The sequence below is a fragment of the Bufo gargarizans genome, chromosome 8, assembly GCF_014858855.1.
Source record: "Bufo gargarizans isolate SCDJY-AF-19 chromosome 8, ASM1485885v1, whole genome shotgun sequence".
Lineage (NCBI taxonomy): Eukaryota > Metazoa > Chordata > Amphibia > Anura > Bufonidae > Bufo > Bufo gargarizans.
In genome coordinates, this window is record NC_058087.1 from 53606403 (window position 1) to 53628714 (window position 22312).

Consider the following 22312-nt stretch of genomic DNA (forward strand, 5'->3'; position numbering starts at 1 on the left):
TCAATTTGTACACAAGCAACAAGACTTTTGTCAGGGACTGTATATGTTCAGTTTGACACCACTCCCCTTTTCTGTAAGGAACAGGTTGCGACCCACAACTTCTCACCCTTGACCCCACATTAGCTTTCTCCTGCACTGTAATTTAGAGTATGATGTTAATTATATTTTATGCTACTGTTTCTGGTATGTAGCAGTAGTGGTACAGCTTCTCTGGTGCCCAAACAGGGATCTGCCCACTCCATGCTTGATCTCTAAAGTTGGTCATTACAGATGTAGGATACACATTCCTTAATTTAATGACTTATTGTCTTCCACAGTTTGTACCATTCTTATTCCTAATACATACTTCATATTTTCCTCACATACATTTCACACATGTACAGTCCTCAGTGTATGACCGAGTGATCTCCGTACAATGTATCTATATCCCTTTACGTATTTGGCTTCTGTACTCATCTCAATCATTCAAAAATCTTTTTTTATTTTTTTTTATAAGAGGATACATTATTATTATTCCACTAGCGCCTTAGGTGGCCACCTGTTCCACCTACCCTTGTCCTACTCTATCTATCCATATATCTATCTAATCATTCTTCTAAAAAACAGGGAGAGAGTCCTACTAAATAGAGTAATGACCCCCTCTTCTATGACAGTAAATAGCTCTGACCTTGGAAAACGGCTGGCAGCACTAGGTAGGAAGTGAGCAGGACAAATATCTTTTGTTATCGGGAGTAGTGTGATTATTTACTTTTATTCTGCCAGGCACTCCTCCTGCAAGTGCCCAGGAGTTGGTGGTTCACTGTAAAGCGCTCTCTTTAGTGAGCTGTCTCACTGTTCTCCCATCTACTACAGCTGACAGTCAGAGTTGATGGGCAGAGCTAAATGCATAGAGCACTTCACAAAGAAGCACCTCCTCCTGGGTTCTTGCAGGAGCAGAAATTTCCAGAATAAAAGATTATATTCACACTAGTCCTGATAATAAAAGCTCCACAAAAGTTATGTTTGTACTGTTCCCCCAGCCCCCATCTAGGTTAAAACTGCTGACAGATTCCCTTTAATTAAATGATTTTAATCATATTAGCTTTGTTCAGTATAAGAAACAAGCAGAAGAAAAAAAGAAGACTTCATGAATATATAGATTCAGTAGGTCGCCATCTTAGTGTTTGCAAGCAAGGGCACAATAGTGTTTAATATGCATATTCAGACGGACAGAATCAGCCTCTTCTCCAAGTATCTCTCGGAATCTGTAATGATAAGATTAATTCAGCAACATCATAGAAATTACGCAAGTATCTTATATGTGCTTGTTAAACGTTCTACTATGATATAGATCTTCTGTTGCAAAAAACACGTTTCATTACAAGGCCTCATGCACACAAACGTATTTTCTTTCTGTGTCCGTTCCCTTTTTTTGCCGACCGTATACAGAACCATTCATTTCAATGGGTCGGCAAAAAAAATGGAAGTTACTCCGTGTGCATTCCGTTTCTGTATTTCCGTTCCGCAAAAAAATAGAACATGTCCTATTATTGTCTGCATTACAGACAAGGATATTACTGTTCTATTAGGGGCCAGCTGTTCCTTTCTGCAAAATACGTAAAGCACACGGATGTCACCCGAATTTTTTTGCGGACTGCAAAATACATACGGCCGTGTGCATGAGCCCTAAGGGTTAGGGCTCATGCACACAAACGTATTTTTTGTCAGTGACCATTCCGTTGTTTTTTTTTGTTTTGTTTTTTTGTTTTTTTTGCGGCCCATATGCGGAACCATTCATTTTAATGGGGCCACAAAAAAAAACACGTAAATGACTGTGTGCATTCCATAACCGTATGTCCACAAGTCCGTTCCACAAAAAAAAAAAATAGAACATGTCCTATTCTTGTCTGTTTTGAGGACAAGGACAGGCATTTTTGCAATACATCTGCAAAAAAACAAATGTAACACGGATGTCATCAGGTTTTTTTGCGGGTCCGTGTATTGCTGACCACAAAATACATAGTCATGTATAGTCTTTTTTTTAATACATGTGTCTCTGAAACCCATAAAGTTTTTCTTTTCGGTTATGTTTCATAACATTTGTGCCTTTTTCAGTGATATCTGGGGATTTATTTTATAGTAATTTTTATTTTAGTACTATGTTTTAATTTTTTTATTCCCAGGAAAATGTAAAAAAAAAAAAAAAAGGGGAAAATAGTCTGTTTCTTCCTTTTTTTATTTTTTAATTCCACAAGATGCAACAATAATTTATGTCCCTTTGCCATAACAGTTTTAAAATATGGGATTTATGGGTTATGGTCACTGGGGGCAGCAGTAGAAGCTTTGTGGAATTAGGTGGACTATTTTTATCTTTTTATCTATTATTTTTTTTGTTTTTTTATTTTACACTTGTATCTCCCATAATGTTATCTAAGACCTTTGGGGGGGGCATTTAACATTTCATTTTTTGCCTGATATAACATCCCCAGATACTAGGGGACTACAGCTATCAGAGGTAGTACAGGGCTGTACAACTGATCTGGGTCTTCTTAACAACAGCAGCTTTTGCAGATCACATTACACCTGTGATCGGAGCAGGCATGGATCTTGATACACAGCATTTCATTGAGCACTGTATATAGAGCGATGGAAAAGCTGGGGTTGGTAAAAAAAAAAAAGGCTCTGTTCTCTATAGGGAGCCCTGCTGTCACTGACAGTGGGCTGCCTGCTTCTGCACGACTGCCTTAACTAACATTATATTTAGCTGCTATGTAATGGCCTTGCATTTGAATCTAGATTTGGTTATCAATCTATCCTTGCTTAATTCATTATGGTAGAGTGCTGATTGTTGAGCCCATTTATATCCAAGCCTCACTTTAGTCTGGTTGTCGGGTATAGTGTTTGCCATGTGCATTTCCTCCCAGATTCTGTTATGCTAATCTAGTTTTTTGTGCTTTCTATACAGTATATTCAGATCCATAATTTTACAAAGTCTAGTGTGCTTTCTGTATATTCTGTCATCTGAACTTCCACGGAGTCTAGTGTGTTTTCTGGGATGTGTAATTGTGTTTAGATATGGTCAGTTCAGTATTGCTCCATTAAAGGGGTTCTGCAGTTCTTTTAAACTGGTGATCTATCCTCTGGATAGATCATCAGCATCTGGTCGGCAGGGATCCGACACCCGGGATCCCTGCCGATCAGCTGTTTGAGAAGGCAGCAGCGCCGCGGCCTTCTCGCTGTTTACCACAGGCCCAGTGACGTCACGACTAGTATCACTGGCCTGGCTGTGGCTAAGCTCCATTCAAGTGAACAGAGCTTAGCCCCTACCAGGCCAGGGATACTAGTCCTGACATCACTGGGCCTGAGGGTTACCAAGAGAAGGCCACGGCGCTACTGGAGCGCCGCTGCCTTCTCAGACAGCTGAACGTCGGGGGTCCTGGGTGTCGGACCCCCGCCGATCAGATGCTGATGATCTATCCAGAGGATAGATCATCAGTTTAAAAGAAAAGAACTGCAGAACCCCTTTAATGTTCGTTTTCATACATCCACTATTTACATGTATACTACCCATCTGTCATCCACTCCATTACTTGATTATATGCTCTTTACATGACCTACAACACTCAGTTCCTGTCATTAAAGAGGACCTTTCACCGATCCTGACATTGTGAACTAAGTATACAGACATGGAGAGCGGCGCCCGGGGATCTCACTGCACTTACTATTATCCCTGGGCGCCGCTCCATTCTCCCGCTATCCCCTCCGGTATCTTCGGTCACTAAGTTACAGTAGGCGGAGTCTGCCCTTGTTCTGCTGTAGCGCTGGCCAATCGCATTGCAGATCTCACAGCCTGGGAGAAAATATCCTCCCAGGCTGTGAGCTCTGCGCTGCGATTGGCCAGCGCTACAGCAGAACAAGGGCAGACTCCGCCTACTATAACTTAGTGACCGAAGATACCGGAGGGCATAGCGGGAGAACAGAGCGGCGCCCAGGGATAATAGTAAGTGCAGTGAGATCCCCGGGCGCCACTCTCCATGTCTGTATACTTAGTTCACAATGTCAGTATCGGTGAAAGGTCCTCTTTGACCTATGATTCTGTGTGTTATTTTCAACCAGTGTTGATATGTGCTTCATTTAAGTGATATTTGTAGCCATCTGGTTGTTGTGAAATTTAGTCCTACTGTAGGTCCTTGGGTGTATCTGAGTACCATAAGTCACAGATACACAAAGGAAGGGCCAATGCTCTAGAGCAGGCATGCTTAACCTGTGGCCCTCCAGCTGTTGTAAAACTACAACTCCCACCATGCGCTGCTGTAGGCTGATAGCTGTAGACTGTCTGGGAAATCTGGAAGTTGTAGTTTTTCAACAGCTGGAGGTCCGCAGGTTGAGCATGTCTGCTCTAGATTAATTTCACTTCTGCGGTCTTGTGCATGGCTGGGGTTATTATAGTCAGCCACAAATGGCAAAATTACCCTTGTTTTCATTCCACTCCCAATTATATTCTTCTAGGTTGTTATTGTCACACTTCAGAGTTGTGTTACTAAACTCATCTACCCCGCTACAATCTGTTTAAAGCCTTAACCTTGTCATCTCATGTAATTTCACATAATATCCTCACAACTGTGCATTCTAAACCTTGTCAAATGTATAATTGTTGCAATTTTCATGTTCACTAGCAGGTGGCAGCAATGTTCTGGCAAGGACTTAAGTTCAGTTTAGTGTTCCTAGGCTGGAATAGTTAATTCCAGTTTAGCTCCCCCCTCTGTGAGCAGAGTGGGTTGCGCCCACATCCTGCCTCATGGGTGGAGAAGGAGGCTGGTGTGTAGACCACCCCCTGCTAGGGGTAGGGTGTGCATGTTAGGAGCTCCCTGAGATAGAGAAGAAAGCCAGGATCTTGTCTTGGCTGAGACATTGATCATCTTCCCCAGCCTGAGCTCTGCAGCCTCAGCTGGAAGAAGCAAGCAGACAAACTCCAGCATTCCAGAAAGCAAGCATACCCTGTGAAGACAACTGTAAGTAAAGTCCAGAGACCCAGGAGAAGACATATTCCTCCTCAGCTAGTCAGTCCCTAGACAGCAGAAGATAGAAAGTGCAGAAGCCAAATTCCTGCCACAGTATAGAGCTACAAAGCAGACGTCCTTTCATGCAAGCTCCAGGTTTAGAGAGCAGAAGATAAATTCCTGCCAACCATTGCCAATACCTGCTGGGACCTAAGACTAAAGCTGTATCTTGAGGCATCCAAAGTTTCTGACACAGGCAAATGGGAGATGCAGTGGGAGAGAGGCAAAATAATGTTAGGAGGGGTAAAAGGGGAGGAGTCAAGCATAGAACCAACCCCCAAAAAAGTCAGGGGGGAGAAAGACATCTTTAACCTGAGCAACCACATGTTATCAGAACAAGAAAAAAGTGTACTAAGTAAGGGTTTAAAATTCGCAACAACGCGAGGAATAAATAAGTTCGAAATGTTCTTGGATGTGCATAAATACATTAGGAAGTTAAATTTTGCTAAATACTTTGAGAATAGTCAAGCAGCTTCGATTAGAAACTTCGCAAAAAAAGAAAAATGAAGGAAAAAATAAGACTAAAAACAATGAAGGGAAAGAGGAGCTCATGCACACATCACTTCGAGAAAAGTCGAATTTTTTGCCGAAGAATAAAAACAATTAATGTATTGAAGCCTTTAAAAGAGGGGTACTCAATGAATTGGAAAAAATTTAAGTGAAATCTAGAGTACATAATCTAACTAGGGAAGAAAAAAAACAGCGCTTAGAGGTCTAGAAAATAATAAAAATATAGTGATCAAACTGGTTGACAAGGGGGGGTAGTAATCATGGATATCGATAAATATGAGGCAGAGTTAGACAGACAGTTAATGGATACAACTACATATCAGCTTCTGAAAAAGAATCCCACGATGGAATATAAAAAAGAGCTTGATTCCTTGTTACAAAAAGGATTTAATGAAGGGATCCTAAATAAAAAAAAGAGCTTGATTATTTGATGATAAAATTTCCTGTGATCCCTGTAATATATCAACTCCCCAAGATCCACAAAAATATGACCAATCCCCCGGGGAGACCCATTGTGTCCGGGATTAACTCATTGACAAGTCGACTAACAGAATATATAGATCATTTCCTTCAGAAGTACAGTACAGACCAAAAGTTTGGACACACCTTCTCATTCAAAGAGTTTTCTTTATTTTCGTGACTATGAAAATTGTAGATTCACACTGAAGGCATCAAAACTATGAATTAACACATGTGGAATTATATACATAACAAAAAAGTGTGAAACAACTGAAAATATGTCATATTCTAGGTTCTTCAAAGTAGCCACCTTTTGCTTTGATTGCTGCTTTGCACACTCTTGGCATTCTCTTGATGAGCTTCAAGAGGTAGTCACCTGAAATGGTCTTCCAACAGTCTTGAAGGAGTTCCCAGAGATGCTTAGCACTTGTTGGCCCTTTTGCCTTCACTCTGCGGTCCAGCTGACCCCAAACCATCTCGATTGGGTTCAGGTCCGGTGACTGTGGAGGACAAGTCATCTGGCGCAGCACCCATCACTCTCCTTCATGGTCAAATAGCCCTTACACAGCCTGGAGGTGTGTTTGGGGTCATTGTCCTGTTAAAAAATAAATGATGGTCCAACTAAGCGCAAACCGGATGGACTAACATGCCGCTGCAAGATGCTGTGGTAGCCATGCTGGTTCAGTATGCCTTTAATTTTGAATAAATCCCCAACAGTGTCACCAGCAAAGCACCCCCACACCATCACACCTCCTCCTCCATGCTTCACGGTGGGAACCAGGCATGTAGAGTCCATCCATTCACCTTTTCTGCGTCGCACAAAGACACGGTGGTTGGAACCAAAGATCTCAAATTTGGACTCACCAGACCAAAGCACAGATTTCCACTGGTCTAATGTCGATTCCTTGTGTTCTTTAGCCCAAACAAGTCTCTTCTGCTTGTTGCCTGTCCTTAGCAGTGGTTTCCTAGCAGATATTCTACCATGAAGGCCTGATTCACACAGTCTCCTCTTAACAGTTGTTCTAGAGATGTGTCTGCTGCTAGAACTCTGTGTGGCATTGACCTGGTCTCTAATCTGAGCTGCTGTTAACCTGCGATTTCTGAGGCTGGCGACTCGGATGAACTTGTCCTCCGCAGCAGAGGTGACTCTTGGTCTTCCTTTCCTGGGGCGGTCCGCATGTGAGCCAGTTTCTTTGTAGCGCTTGATGTTTTTTGTGACTGCACTTGGGGACACTTTCAAAGTTTTTCCAATTTTTCGGACTTACTGACCTTCATTTCTTAAAGTATTGATGGCCACTCGCTTTTCTTTACTTTTTACTTTTTTCTTGCCATAATACAAATTCTAACAGTCTATTCAGTAGGACTATCAGCTGTGTATCCACCTGGCTTCTCCACAACGCAACTGATGGTTCCAACCCCATTTATAAGGCAAGAAATCCCACTTATTAAACCTGACAGGGCACACCTGTGAAGTGAAAACCATTTCAGGTGACTACCTCTTGAAGCTCATCAAGAGAATGCCAAGAGTGTGCAAAGCAGTAATCAAAGCAAAAGGTGGCTACTTTGAAGAACCTAGAATATTACATATTTTCAGTTGTTTCACACTTTTTTGTTATGTATATAATTCCACATGTGTTAATTCATAGTTTTGATGCCTTCAGTGTGAATCTACAATTTTCATAGTCATGAAAATAAAGAAAACTCTTTGAATGAGAAGGTGTGTCCAAACTTTTGGTCTGTACTGTATGTTGTGGAGGCCCCGTCATATTTAAAGGACACGGGATGTGTATTGAATCTGATAAAAAAATATAGATACCTGTGGAGAGAATATGTGGTTTGGTACAGTAGACGTAACATCACTGTACACTATTATACTAAAGGACTTGGGCATTAGAGCCATTCATGAAGTATTAACAGCTGATCCAGAGCTGGCAAAACAGGGAGATTTTATTGTGGAAGGTGTAGATTTCTGTTTAACACACAACTATTTTTGGTTTAAGGAGAACTACCACCTCCAGAAAGTTGGGACGGCGATGGGTGCGAAATTTGCCCCAAGTTTTGCCAACCTGTTTATGTCGGCATGGGAATCAGAGAGAATAACCCCCCTTTTAAAGAAAAAGACTGAGTTTGGCCAACTTAATATATGGCAAAGATTTATAGACGACTGTTTTCTCATATGGGAAGGAGAAAAAAGAAGAGGTTTAGAAGAACTAATCGCACTGTTAAATATCAATGGTTGGAATATCAACTTCATGAGCAGCATCAGTGACAAAGAGGTGAATTTTCTCGATCTCACGATCTTTATAGAAGATAGGCAACTTAAAACAAAAACCTTTTTTTAAAAAACGGATTTGAATGGCTTTATCGATCTGACCAGTTGCCACTATGACCCCTGGCTTAATAACATCCCGAAGGGTCAGATCGGGAGAATCCACCGCAATTGCACTGATGTTGCAACGTTCCAAGAATAGAGCTTACTGATCCAGGATCGTTTCCTGGAGAAGGGATATAATAAAGAGGACGTAGTGAAATGTAGCCGTGAGGTTCAAAAAAATTGGGACAAAAAAGGGCTAACCAATAAAGTAGAGGGAGAAAAATAAGAAAGATTTTAGATTTGCCTTTCTCACTAAATATACAGTCCAAGCAGGCCTTATAAAAAATGCTATTTGGAAGAATTGGAGTGTACTCAAGAACGATCCGATCATAGGTGCAGAAATCCCCAGTCATCCCAATTTTATTTTTAAAAAGGCACCGAATTAAAAAAAAATCTATTGGTTCACAGTGCGATTAAAAATAAGGAAGAACAAAAAGATTTTTTTTTTTTTCGTGGTGTGGTTTTTGTCTTCCGTGTAAGAATAGAAGTAATAAAGAGAAAAAGATGAACACCACAGTGATCCATTTGAACAAAAGAGATAAAGATTTCAAAATTAAAGGGCACATTACGTGTGACAGTATAGGGGTTGTATACATGCTGGAGTGCCCTTGTGGCCTCCAGTATGTGGGTCGCACAACCAGAAAACTAAAAATTCGGATACAGGAACATGTTAATATTAAAAAGGGATTGGAGACTCATGGGGTATCGATGCATTTTAAAAAAGTTCACCAGAAAAACCCTAAAGAGCTTGCATTCACTGGATTAGAGGTGGTGAAAAATTATTGGCGGGGAGGAGATGCGATTAAGAAGATAGATCCAGCTGACCTCCCACCGATCTATGAGCTAGATACTATCCCGCCACAGGGACTTAATTTCAAATTGGATTTAAAATCATGTCTGGTGGAATAAAGTAGCCGATTTTGAACAAGCAAAAGATCGATCGCCGTTAGCCAATGAGGTGAGGGAGGTGTGTAACTGAAAGAAGGCACGACGATTGAGACCAATCAAAATAGGAAGGTGTGTACTAGGGGAGTGTTCTGAATTTCTCGTCATGAATGAGGAGAGCAAGTGAGTAATTAAGAGTGGTTTTGTGAATGAATAGACTTAAAATTGAATGGAAATGTAAAGGGAGATAACTATATCTAGGATGCGATTGTAGATGTTGAAGGAAAAAGGTTTAAAGGAAGTTTACTGGTTATAGGGATCTTATGGTTTTACTTCATGATTAGGGATGAGCGAACCCGAACTGTATAGTTCGGGTTCGAACCGAATTTTGGGGTGTCCGTGACACGGACCCGAACATTTTCGTAAAAGTCCGGGTTCGGTGTTCGTCGCTTTCTTGGCGCTTTTTGAAAGGCTGCAAAGCAGCCAATTAACAAGCGTCATACTACTTGCCCCAAGAGGCCGTCACAGCCATGCCTACTATTGGCATGGCTGTGATTGGCCAGTGCAGCATGTGACCCAGCCTCTATTTAAGCTGGAGTCACGTAGCGCCGCACGTCACTCTGCTCTGATCAGTGTAGGGAGAGGTTGCAGCTGCGACGTTAGGGCGAGATTAGGCAGTGATTAACTCCTCCAAAAGACTTCATTCAGAGATCGATCTGCAGCTGTGGATGATTGAACTGCTGCTATTCAATTGCTCACTGTTTTTAGGCTGCCCAGAGCGTTTTTCATTCACTTTTTTCTGGGGTGATCGGCGGCCATTTTGTGTCTTGTGGTGCGCCAGCACAAGCTGCCACCAAGTACATTTAACCCTCAATAGTGTGGTTATTTTTTGGCTATATCCTACATCAGGGTGAAGCTGTCACACCAAGTGCATTTAACCATCAATAGTGTGGTTATTTTTTGACCATAGACTACATCAGGGGCAAGCTGAGCCTGTCACCAAGTGCATTTAACCCTCAATAGTGTGGTTGTTTTTTGGCTATATCCTACATCAGGGTGAAGCTGTCACACCAAGTGCATTTAACCATCAATAGTGTGATTATTTTTTGGCTATATCCTACATCAGGGTCAAGCTGTCACACCAAGTGCATTTAACCATCAATAGTGTGGTTATTTTTTGGCCATATCCCAGTCTAATTCTGTCTGTAAACGTATACCTGTCACCCAGCGCCTAAATAATAGGCCTCAAATTTATAGTCAGCTAAATCTGTGGTTACTGCTGTGCCTGTATTAGTGTAATACGGTACCTAAATAGATAGCCAGATAGTGTTAGGTGTCTGTAAAAAAAGGCATGAATTTGAATTCAATACATTGGGCCAAATAATATTTTTGTTGTTGTGGTTAACGATAACAATGAGGAAAACATCTAGTAAAGGACGCGGACATGGTCGTGGTGGTGTTAGTGGACCCTCTGGTGCTGGGAGAGGACGTGGCCGTTCTGCCACAGCCACAAGTCCTAGTGTACCAACTACCTCAGGTCCCAGTAGCCGCCATAATTTACAGCGATATTTGGTGGGGCCCAATGCCGTTCTAAGGATGGTAAGGCCTGAGCAGGTACAGGCATTAGTCAATTGGGTGGCCGACAGTGGATTCAGCACGTTCACATTATCTCCCACCCAGTCTTCTGCAGAAAGCGCACAGATGGCGCCTGAAAACCAAGCCCATCAGTCTGTCACATCACCCCCATGCATACCAGGGAAACTGTCTGAGCCTCAAGTTATGCAGCAGTCTCTTATGCTGTTTGAAGACTCCGCTGGCAGGGTTTCCCAAGGGCATCCACCTAGCCCTTCCCCAGCGGTGGAAGACATAGAATGCACTGACGCACAACCACTTATGTTTCCTGATGATGAGGACATGGGAATACCACCTCAGCATGTCTCTGATGATGACGAAACACAGGTGCCAACTGCTGCGTCTTTCTGCAGTGTGCAGACTGAACAGGAGGTCAGGGATCAAGACTGGGTGGAAGATGATGCAGGGGACGATGAGGTCCTAGACCCCACATGGAATGAAGGTCGTGCCACTGACTTTCAGAGTTCGGAGGAAGAGGCAGTGGTGAGACCGAGCCAACAGCGTAGCAAAAGAGGGAGCAGTGGGCAAAAGCAGAAAACCCGCCGCCAAGAGACTCCGCCTGCTACTGACCGCCGCCATCTGGGACCGAGCACCCCAAAGGCAGCTTCAAGGAGTTCCCTGGCATGGCACTTCTTCAAACAATGTGCTGACGACAAGACCCGAGTGGTTTGCACGCTGTGCCATCAAAGCCTGAAGCGAGGCATTAACGTTCTGAACCTTAGCACAACCTGCATGACCAGGCACCTACATGCAAAGCATGAACTGCAGTGGAGTAAACACCTTAAAAACAAGGAAGTCACTCAGGCTCCCCCTGCTACCTCTTCTGCTGCTGCCGCCTCGGCCTCTTCTGCTGCTGCCACCTCGGCCTCTTCTGCTGCTGCCGCCTCGGCCTCTTCCTCCGCCTCTGGAGGAACGTTGGCACCTGCCGCCCAGCAGGGGATGTACCACCAACACCACCACCTGCGTCACCAAGCATCTCAACCATGTCACACGGCAGCGTTCAGCTCTCCATCTCACAAACATTTGAGAGAAAGCGTAAATTCCCACCTAGCCACACTCGATCCCTGGCCCTGAATGCCAGCATTTCTAAACTACTGGCCTATGAAATGCTGTCATTTAGGCTGGTGGACACAGACAGCTTCAAACAGCTCATGTCGCTTGCTGTCCCACAGTATGTTGTTCCTAGCCGGCACTACTTCTCCAAGAGAGCCGTGCCTTCCCTGCACAACCAAGTATCCGATAAAATCAAGTGTGCACTGCGCAACGCCATCTGTGGCAAGGTCCACCTAACCACAGATACATGGACCAGTAAGCACGGCCAGGGATGCTATATCTCCCTAACTGCACACTGGGTAAATGTAGTGGCGGCTGGGCCCCAGGCGGAGAGCTGTTTGGCGCACGTCCTTCCGCCGCCAAGGATCGCAGGGCAACATTCTTTGCCTCCTGTTGCCACCTCCTCCTACTCAGCTTCCTCCTCCTCTTCTTCCACCTGCTCATCCAGACAGCCACACACCTTCACCACCAACTTCAGCACAGCCCGGGGTAAACGTCAGCAGGCCATTCTGAAACTCATATGTTTGGGGGACAGGTCCCACACCACACAGGAGTTGTGGTGGGGTATAGAACAACAGACCGACGAGTGGTTGCTGCCAGTGAGCCTCAAGCCTGGCCTGGTGGTGTGCGATAATGGGCGAAATCTCGTTGCAGCTCTGGGACTAGCCGGTTTGACGCACATCCCTTGCTTGGCGCATGTGCTGAATTTGGTGGTGCAGAAGTTCATTCACAACTACTCCAACATGTCAGAGCTGCTGCATAAAGTGCGGGCCGTCTGTTTGCGCTTCCGGCGTTCACATCCTGCCGCTGCTCGCCTGTCTGCGCTACAGCGTAACTTCGGCCTTCCCGCTCACCGCCTCATATGCGACGTGCCCACCAGGTGGAACTCCACCTTGCACATGCTGGACAGACTGTGCGAGCAGCAGCAGGCCATAGTGGAGTTTCAGCTGCAGCACGCACGGGTCAGTCGCACTACAGAACAGCACCACTTCACCACCAATGACTGGGCCTCCATGCGAGACCTGTGTGCCCTGTTGCGCTGTTTCGAGTACTCCACCAACATGGCCAGTGGCGATGACGCCGTTATCAGCGTTACAATACCACTTCTATGTCTCCTTGAGAAAACACTTAGGGCGATGATGGAAGAGGAGGTGGCCCAGGAGGAGGAGGGGGAGGAGGAGGAAGAGGGGTCATTTTTAGCACTTTCAGGCCAGTCTCTTCGAAGTGACTCAGAGGGAGGTTTTTGGCAACAGCAGAGGCCAGGTACAAATGTGGCCAGCCAGGGCCCACTACTGGAGGACGAGGAGGACGAGGATGAGGAGGAGGTGGAGGAGGATGAGGATGAAGCATGGTCACAGCGGGGTGGCACCCAACGCAGCTCGGGTCCATCACTGGTGCGTGGCTGGGGGGAAAGGCAGGACGATGACGATACGCCTCCCACAGAGGACAGCTTGTCCTTACCCCTGGGCAGCCTGGCACACATGAGCGACTACATGCTGCAGTGCCTGCGCAACGACAGCAGAGTTGCCCACATTTTAACGTGTGCGGACTACTGGGTTGCCACCCTGCTGGATCCATGCTACAAAGACAATGTGCCCACCTTACTTCCTGCACTGGAGCGTGATAGGAAGATGCGCGAGTACAAGCGCACGTTGGTAAACGCGCTACTGAGAGCATTCCCAAATGTCACAGGGGAACAAGTGGAAGCCCAAGGCCAAGGCAGAGGAGGAGCAAGAGGTCGCCAAGGCAGCTGTGTCATGGCCAGCTCCTCTGAGGGCAGGGTTAGCATGGCAGAGATGTGGAAAAGTTTTGTCAACACGCCACAGCTAACTGCACCACCACCTGATACGCAACGTGTTAGCAGGAGGCAACATTTCACTAACATGGTGGAACAGTACGTGTGCACACCCCTCTACGTACTGACTGATGGTTCGGCCCCATTCAACTTCTGGGTCTCTAAATTGTCCACGTGGCCAGAGCTAGCCTTTTATGCCTTGGAGGTGCTGGCCTGCCCGGCGGCCAGCGTTTTGTCTGAACGTGTATTCAGCACGGCAGGGGGTGTCATTACAGACAAACGCAGCCGCCTGTCTACAGCCAATGTGGACAAGCTGACGTTCATAAAAATGAACCAGGCATGGATCCCACAGGACCTGTCCGTCCCTTGTCCAGATTAGACATTAACTACCTCCCCTTAACCATATATTATTGTACTCCAGGGCACTTCCTCATTCAATCCTATTTTTATTTTCATTTTACCATTATATTGCGAGGCTACCCAAATTTGAATGAACCTCTCCTCTGTCTGGGTGCCGGGGCCTAAATATATGCCAATGGACTGTTCCAATGTTGGGTGACGTGAAGCCTGATTCTCTGCTATGACATGCAGACTAATTCTCTGCTGACATGAAGCCAGATTCTCTGTTACGGGACCTCTCTCCTCTGCCTGGGTGCTGGGCCTAAATATATGCCAATGGACTGTTGCACTGGTGGCTGACGTGAAGCCTGATTGTCTGTTACGGGACCTCTCTCCTCTGCCTGGGTGCTGGGCCTAAATATCTGACAATGGACTGTTGCATTGGTGGCTGACGTGAAGCCTGATTCTCTGCTATGATATGAAGACTGATTCTCTGCTGACATGAAGCCAGATTGTCTGTTACGGGACCTCTCTCCTCTGCCTGGGTGCTGGGCCTAAATTTATGAAAATGGACTCTTACAGTGGTGGGTGATGTGAAGCCTGATTCTCTGTTATGACATGAAGACTGATTCTCTGCTGACATGAAGCCAGATTGTCTGTTACGGGACCTCTCTCCTCTGCCTGGGTGCTGGGCCTAAATTTATGAAAATGGACTCTTACAGTGGTGGGTGACGTGAAGCCTGATTCTCTGCTATGATATGAAGACTGATTCTCTGCTGACATGAAGCCAGATTGTCTGTTACGGGACCTCTCTCCTCTGCCTGGGTTCTTGGCCTAAATATATGCCAATGGACTGTTCCAATGTTGGGTGACGTGAAGCCTGATTCTCTGCTATGACATGCAGACTAATTCTCTGCTGACATGAAGCCAGATTCTCTGTTACGGGACCTCTCTCCTCTGCCTGGGTACTGGGCCTAAATATATGCCAATGGACTGTTGCACTGGTGGCTGACGTGAAGCCTGATTGTCTGTTACGGGACCTCTCTCCTCTGCCTGGGTGCTGGGCCTAAATATCTGACAATGGACTGTTGCATTGGTGGGTGACGTGAAGCCTGATTCTCTGCTATGACATGAAGACTGATTCTCTGCTGACATGAAGCCAGATTGTCTGTTACGGGACCTCTCTCCTCTGCCTGGGTGCTGGGCTTAAATTTATGAAAATGGACTCTTACAGTGGTGGGTGACGTGAAGCCTGATTCTCTGCTATGATATGAAGACTGATTCTCTGCTGACATGAAGCCAGATTGTCTGTTACGGGACCTCTCTCCTCTGCCTGGGTGCTTGGCCTAAATTTATGCCAATGGACTGTTGCAGTGGTGGCTGACGTGAAGCCTGATTCTCTGCTATGACATGCAGACTGATTCTCTGCTGACATGAAGCCAGATTCTCTGTTACGGGACCTCTCTCCTCTGCCTGGGTGCTGGGCCTAAATATATGCCAATGGACTGTTGCACTGGTGGCTGACGTGAAGCCTGATTGTCTGTTACGGGACCTCTCTCCTCTGCCTGGGTACTGGGCCTAAATATATGCCAATGGACTGTTGCACTGGTGGCTGACGTGAAGCCTGATTGTCTGTTACGGGACCTCTCTCCTCTGCCTGGGTGCTGGGCCTAAATATCTGACAATGGACTGTTGCATTGGTGGGTGACGTGAAGCCTGATTCTCTGCTATGACATGAAGACTGATTCTCTGCTGACATGAAGCCAGATTGTCTGTTACGGGACCTCTCTCCTCTGCCTGGGTGCTGGGCCTATATTTATGACAATGGACTGTTGCAGTGGTGGCTGACGTGAAGCCTGATTCTCTGCTATGACATGCAGACTGATTCTCTGCTGACATGAAGACAGATTGTCTGTTACGGGACCTCTCTCCTCTGCCTGGGTCCCGGGGCCTAAATATCTGAGAATGGACTGTTCCAGTGGTGGGTGACGTGAAGCCAGATTCTCTGCTATGGGACCTCTCTCCAATTGATTTTGGTTAATTTTTATTTATTTAATTTTTATTTTAATTCATTTCCCTATCCACATTTGTTTGCAGGGGATTTACCTACATGTTGCTGCCTTTTGCAGCCCTCTAGCCCTTTCCTGGGCTGTTTTACAGCCTTTTTAGTACCGAAAAGTTCGGGTCCCCATTGACTTCAATGGGGTTCGGGTTCGGGGCGAAGTTCGGAACATTTCCGGGAAGTTCGGCGGAACTTCTCGAACCCGAACATCCAGGTGTTCGCTCAACTCTAATCATCACCTCTATGAGTGTGTTGGCAATGTTGCCACACCCCAGATGATAAGGTCGTTGCTTCATTATGATCAGACCAAAAGCGATCGAGACGGCTGGATGTTTTTTCATAGAAAAAAACTTACATTTTTTTATTCATCTTTTTTTAAGTTGTATGGGTGGGTTTTTAATACATAAAATAAAAAAATCATAATAAAGTCTCTTAATAGTTTATTAGAAATAATGCAGACAATTTAAAAAATCCCCAACAATTCCAATACAAATCAAGTACAAAGCTCAGAACTAAATTATTCCAGGATGTCGTAATGGTTCGTTAATTCGACAATGGTTAATCAATTCGACACACGTCCCCGGATAGGGGACGTAACAGGGATTAAACTGATAGGAATAGGACTAGTTAAGACACCACTCATATAGGGTGTCACAGCACATTGCTCTGTGCACGCGCAGTGCCCAAACGTGGGAGTAAGAGGACCGACCAAGCTGCTTTTTTCATCTCCCGGTTCCTAAAATCAATTCAGTTTGGTGTATCAGAGTTTGGTCTGTAACTGTGAAGGCAGTCGAAGATACCCGGCCTAAATTTTTTTTCACAAAAGGCAATCCTACCCTGATATGGGACGTAACAGGGATTAAACTGATGAGAAGAGAACTACAGAAAAAAGCACTCATATTGGGTGTGACAGTAAATTGCACGGCGCAGACGCAGTGACCGTGGCGTGGATTCAAACAAAGGAGAGGGAGCCAGCAATTTTTTAACCATCTCCCCGTTCGAAAAATCTATTTAATAAATGGACCACAGATTGGGGACGTAACAGGGATAAAACTGATGAGAAGAGAGAACTACAGGAAATACCACTCATATCGGGTGTGACAGTAAATTACACGGCGCAGACGCAGTGACCGTGGCGTGGATTCAAACAAAGGGGAGGGAGCCAGCGTTTTTTTTAACTATCTGCCCGTTCGAAAAATCCATTTAATAAATGGACCCCAGATTGGGGACGTAACAGGGATTAAACTGATGAGAAGAGAGAACTATAGAAAATAGCACTCATATCGGGTGGGACAGTAAATTGCACGGCACAGACGCAGTGACCGTGGATTCAAACAAAGGGGAGGGAGCCAGCGTTTTTTTTACCATCTCCCCATTCGAAAAATCAATTAAATTCACCTTTCCGGGACCCTTGGTGTTGTACATGGCTGGGTGGAGGAAGAAACCTTCAATGACATCAACGGGACATGGCTAGCTTGGTATCCAACCTTGTGCAAATGGGAAGTTTGCGGTTGGGCAAATTGACTGTTTGCGGTGGTTTGCGGTGCATTAAAAGGGGAGTTTGGTCTGTCAATGTCTGTGAAGCAGGCGTAACCCTTACACTACCTGATCGATACAACATCATACCTGATCGTATACACACACTGGATGTTTTAAACCACGTTGTTCAACATGTTCTATTTTTTTGCGGTGCGAGTGGATCTGTCCCGGTTGCCGCATGGATGTTGTCCGTGCATTGGGGACCTCAAATTGCGTTACCCAGTGCACAGAACGGCTGCACAACGGCCGTGTGCATGAGGCCTAAAGCTTTATTCACACATCAGTGTTTGGTAAGTGATTTCCATCAGTGGTTGTGAGCCAAAACCAGGATTGGATCCTCCACAGACATAAGGTATAAGGGAAAAATCTACACCTGTTCTGTGTTTAGACTTGCACCTGGATTTGGCTCACAATGACTGATGGAAATCATGAACCAAACACGAACGTGTGAATAAGGGCTTATACACAAGGCCACTACCCGGCCGTACACGTATTTCCACCCCTTAACAGTGTGTCCACAAAATACAGGCACCGGCTGTGTGCACCTCACATCACGGATGCAGGCCCGCGTTTATCTCCGTGTCTCTGCACCGCAAAAAAAAGTGCATTCACTACTTTTTTGTGGTGCAGATAGATTACGGACCCATTCAAGGCATCTATCAATGTGTATAGCAATAGACATAGCAGCCTCCAGAGACATTGGGGGTTTCATGAAAGGCCAAAGCGTCCTTCAGCCTCTCTGATAACTCTTGACAAAACTGGCTATGGAGGGCAGGATCATTCCACTCCGTATCTGTAGCCCACCTCCTAAACTCAGAGCAATAAATCTCAATGGAACGATCACCCTAACGAAGGCCGCGCAGCTTGGTTTCGGCTAGAATGGTTCGATTCGGATCATCATAGATGAGACCCAAAGCTTAGAAAAATTCATCAAATACTGACCGGAGAGACTGCGATCCAGTCGGCAGAGAAAAAGCCCATGACTGAGGGTCCCCCTTAAAGGGAACCTGTCACCGGGATTTTGTGTATAGAGATGAGGACATGGGTTGCTAGATGACCGCTAGCACATCCGCAATATCCAGTCCCCATAGCTCTGTGTGCTTTTATTGTGTAAAAAAAAGATTTGATACATATGCAAATTAACCTGAGACGAGTCCTGTCCTTGACTCATCTCACGTACAGGTGATATGGTTCTGGATCTGACTCCAATAGTCAGTGATGTATTGTTGATGTATTGCTCCGAATGATATAAAATAATTGGCATACGTACGCCTTGAAAGAGAGATCACACACAGACTGTCACAGAGAAGTCAGTCAATGCAAGATGCTGCGTTTATTGAGATTACATGATATTTTATAACAAAAAAGAGGAACTTTATGACTCGGCTAATTTGATGATCTAATTGTCACATTACTAAGTCCCATGACAAGGTATCACATTATCACTCCATACTTTAGCAATGTCAGCACTATGTCAGCAATTTCAATATCATAAAGTGTTTAGTAAGGGATTATTAAGGGAGCTGGCTGCTACTTCAGGGGCCATCTTGTTTGTTAAGCAAACTGTTAGATATAATACAAGCAAGTATACATTTGATACTAGATATATAGATATATGATTCCACAACAGTCCCCCCTTGTAGACTTGATTGTAGACTTGATTGTAGACTTTCCCTAAACCTAGCGAATCCCCTGGCATACCATTCGTATCCTCTTCACCCACAGTGGCGACAACTTATCCCTTGTGAATAAGTTCCCGATTGAGCGGACTTCTGGTAATACCCTGGGATTCATTTGTCCCTAATTCTCATCATCTCTTGGATCTTCAGGTCTGGGTGGAGGAGCTTCATCCGCGGGAGTTGGAGAAGGCGGGGGTGTCGGGAATGTAGGGGGTGTCGGGAATGCAGGGACGACATCCACATCTATTGCGGTGCTAGCCATTTGTTCATAGAGAAGTAGTATGGCTTCCTCAGCAGGCTTCTTTCTGTTGGTGATACGGTTAATGCAGGAAACAACAAATTTGATAAATATGTAGATTACCATCAATATTAGGGCTATCTGTAATATTCCCTGAATTATTCCCATCGTCCATCCACTAATTCCCTTGAACCAGTTACTGGGATTAAGGAATGAGAAAGTGTCAGACCACCATGTTGACTTATCTGCACTGTGAGACTCTAGCCATTCATCACGTATCTCACTCATCTTTTCCAAACCAGCTTTTACTTGTAGATTACCTTGTGGATCGATATAATGGCAGCATGCAGTACCTACTACCTGACACATACCTCCATCCTTTGCAGTCAAGTAGTCTAATACTAAAGTGTGTTGATTAGTGACTATGATGAGCTGATTCTGGACAACATTAGATGTATTCATCAGTTTCATAATTTCCCAAATCTGATCATCCAAGTAGTCGGTAGCCATTACTAGCTTGTCATATGTTTGTGTAAGCATAGGATAGATTAATAGAGTACTAAAGAACTTGTTGGCACCACTCATTTCCACAAGATGGGGTTTTCCATTTGGTCTAGGAATGTTATCTGCGGCTCTTTTATATAAGGTGTGTTTGGGGATAGCATTGACATTTAATTTTCCATGAGGCAGTGTAAAAGTGGCTGGTGTGAGCCTAGCAATTGTACATAAACCTTTGAAATCCGAAGGGAGCCATTTATATGCCCTGTGTCCACATACTAGGTATATATTTTTTGGGACCGAAACCACTGTGCTATTGAACAAACGAGTGATTAAGTGGGCTAGTTTGATACCTTCTGCCAGTTTTTGACCCTTTTCTTGACCCTCTGTGGTTTCACTAGTCATCCCTATTGTCAAGTCCTTTACACTGCGCCGGGCGCAGGCCAGATCACCACTTGCTTCAGCATATATACCAATGCACTGTACTGGACTGTCTGGGTTGGAATCATTACAGCCTGATCTGTTATGGGAACTGAAAACCATACCATGGGTTTGTACCTGTAGGCAGTAACAGTGGGTCCAATTTGGGAAGCAGGATACATTGCTCCACATATAGTCATTCCAGGGCATATTGCTATTCTGAGCTGAGGGTCCTGTTCTGTTTATCATTAGCCATGGGGACCCATCCCATGCTACTACTATTAGGGAAGCTTTTCTGTTGCCATTTTTGGTATTAACCTCTTTTATGCTAGAAAGGAAAACAGCTGATCCTGCCAAATCTCTTATCTCTTGGAAGGTTAGGGGCACAGCTAAATAAGGCATAGCTCTAGCATTTACTGGGCCATGTGTACATATCCAACAATCTTTTAGTGAAGAGGTGGTGGTGTCAGAATCACCTTCCTTCAGACTTTTATACAACACTTGATGATGTTTGACAAACTTATTGTCCCACCCGTCATCATCCATTTCCGCCGGGGGAGGAATGTATGCACTGGTGGTGAGTGTCACCAGTGCTAGCAGATAAAAGAAAATCATTTTGTTATTTCTGAATCTGGCGGGTTCCTTATCCTTTTGCAGTGAGAGGCGTGGATCCAGGTGGATCTCCCTTCGAGCTTTACAGAAGTTGGAGTGGTCAGTAGTACTTGGTAAGGCCCCTCGAAGCGTGGTTCTAGGGTACTTCTGACGTGTTTCTTGACCACTACCCACTCTCCTGGTTTCAGAGTGTGGCTGCCTTCTAGGGAGTCAGGATCTGGAATGGAAGAAAAGACTTGTACATGGATGTTAGACAACTGTTTGCTCAAAGCTATCACATACTTTGCAACAGATTCATAATGCATTTGCAACTGTTGAGGGAAGTACAGCCCCATCCGGGGTCCCGACCCAAACAATATCTCATGTGGAGTCAGCTTATGGGGAGGTTTGGGAGTGTGTCTGACTGCAAAGAGTGCTATTGGTAAACACTGAACCCAATTGAGCCCTGTCTCCCTAGTCATTTTCAGCATTTTTGACTTTAATACCCCATTCAGTCTCTCGACTTTGCCGCTACTTTGGGGTCTGTAAGGGGTGTGGAATGCCAGGTGTGACCCTACCATCTTCCAGACCTCTTGGGTTAGGTTAGCAGTGAATGCTGGGCCCTGATCACTCTCAATGACCTCAGGTACCCCGTACCTACAGACAGTTTCCTGTATCAATTTTTTAGCAGTAGTTGTTGCTGTCTGATTCCTGACGGGGTAGGCTTCTGGCCACCCAGAGAACATGTCTACCACTACTAACACGTATTGAAACCCTTGGCACATTGGCATCTGGATATGATCAATCTGGATCCTCTGGAAGGGGTATAAGGCTTTTGGGAGACATTTTTTGGGCGTGGGCTCAGTCCTACCTGGATTGCATTGGGCACAGATTAAACATGACTGGACATATTTCACTAGTACAGGAGTGATTCCTGGGGCTACCCATATTTTATCGATGAGCTCTTTCATTATTGTCTTAGATTGATGAGTGGGCCCATGGGCCACAGAGGCTATTACAGGATAGAGTGCTCTAGGCAAGCACACTTTCTTCCCTTGTGTCCAAAGTCCGGATTCTTCTTCCAGGGCTGACTCCTTTAACCAGGTTTCCTTTTCTGAGCGGGTGGCTTGCTTCTGCATCTGTTTCAGTAGATCCCATGATATTTCTTGTTGCTTGACATCCGGTTGTGCTAACATGAT

General features: G+C 45.0%; 1 protein-coding gene across 2 annotated transcripts in view; it reads right to left on the reverse strand.

Moving 5' to 3' along the window:
- Nucleotides 1-556: 556 nt before the first annotated feature.
- LOC122945304 (putative methyltransferase DDB_G0268948) overlaps nucleotides 557-22312 on the reverse strand; it is a 245840-nt gene continuing 224084 nt past the window's right edge. For both annotated transcript variants that reach the window (XM_044304345.1, XM_044304346.1), the window contains exon 7: nucleotides 557-1244. In XM_044304345.1, coding sequence (XP_044160280.1) covers nucleotides 1157-1244 — 88 coding nt within the window. In that variant the 3' untranslated portion in view covers nucleotides 557-1156. The remainder of the gene's footprint in view (nucleotides 1245-22312) is intronic.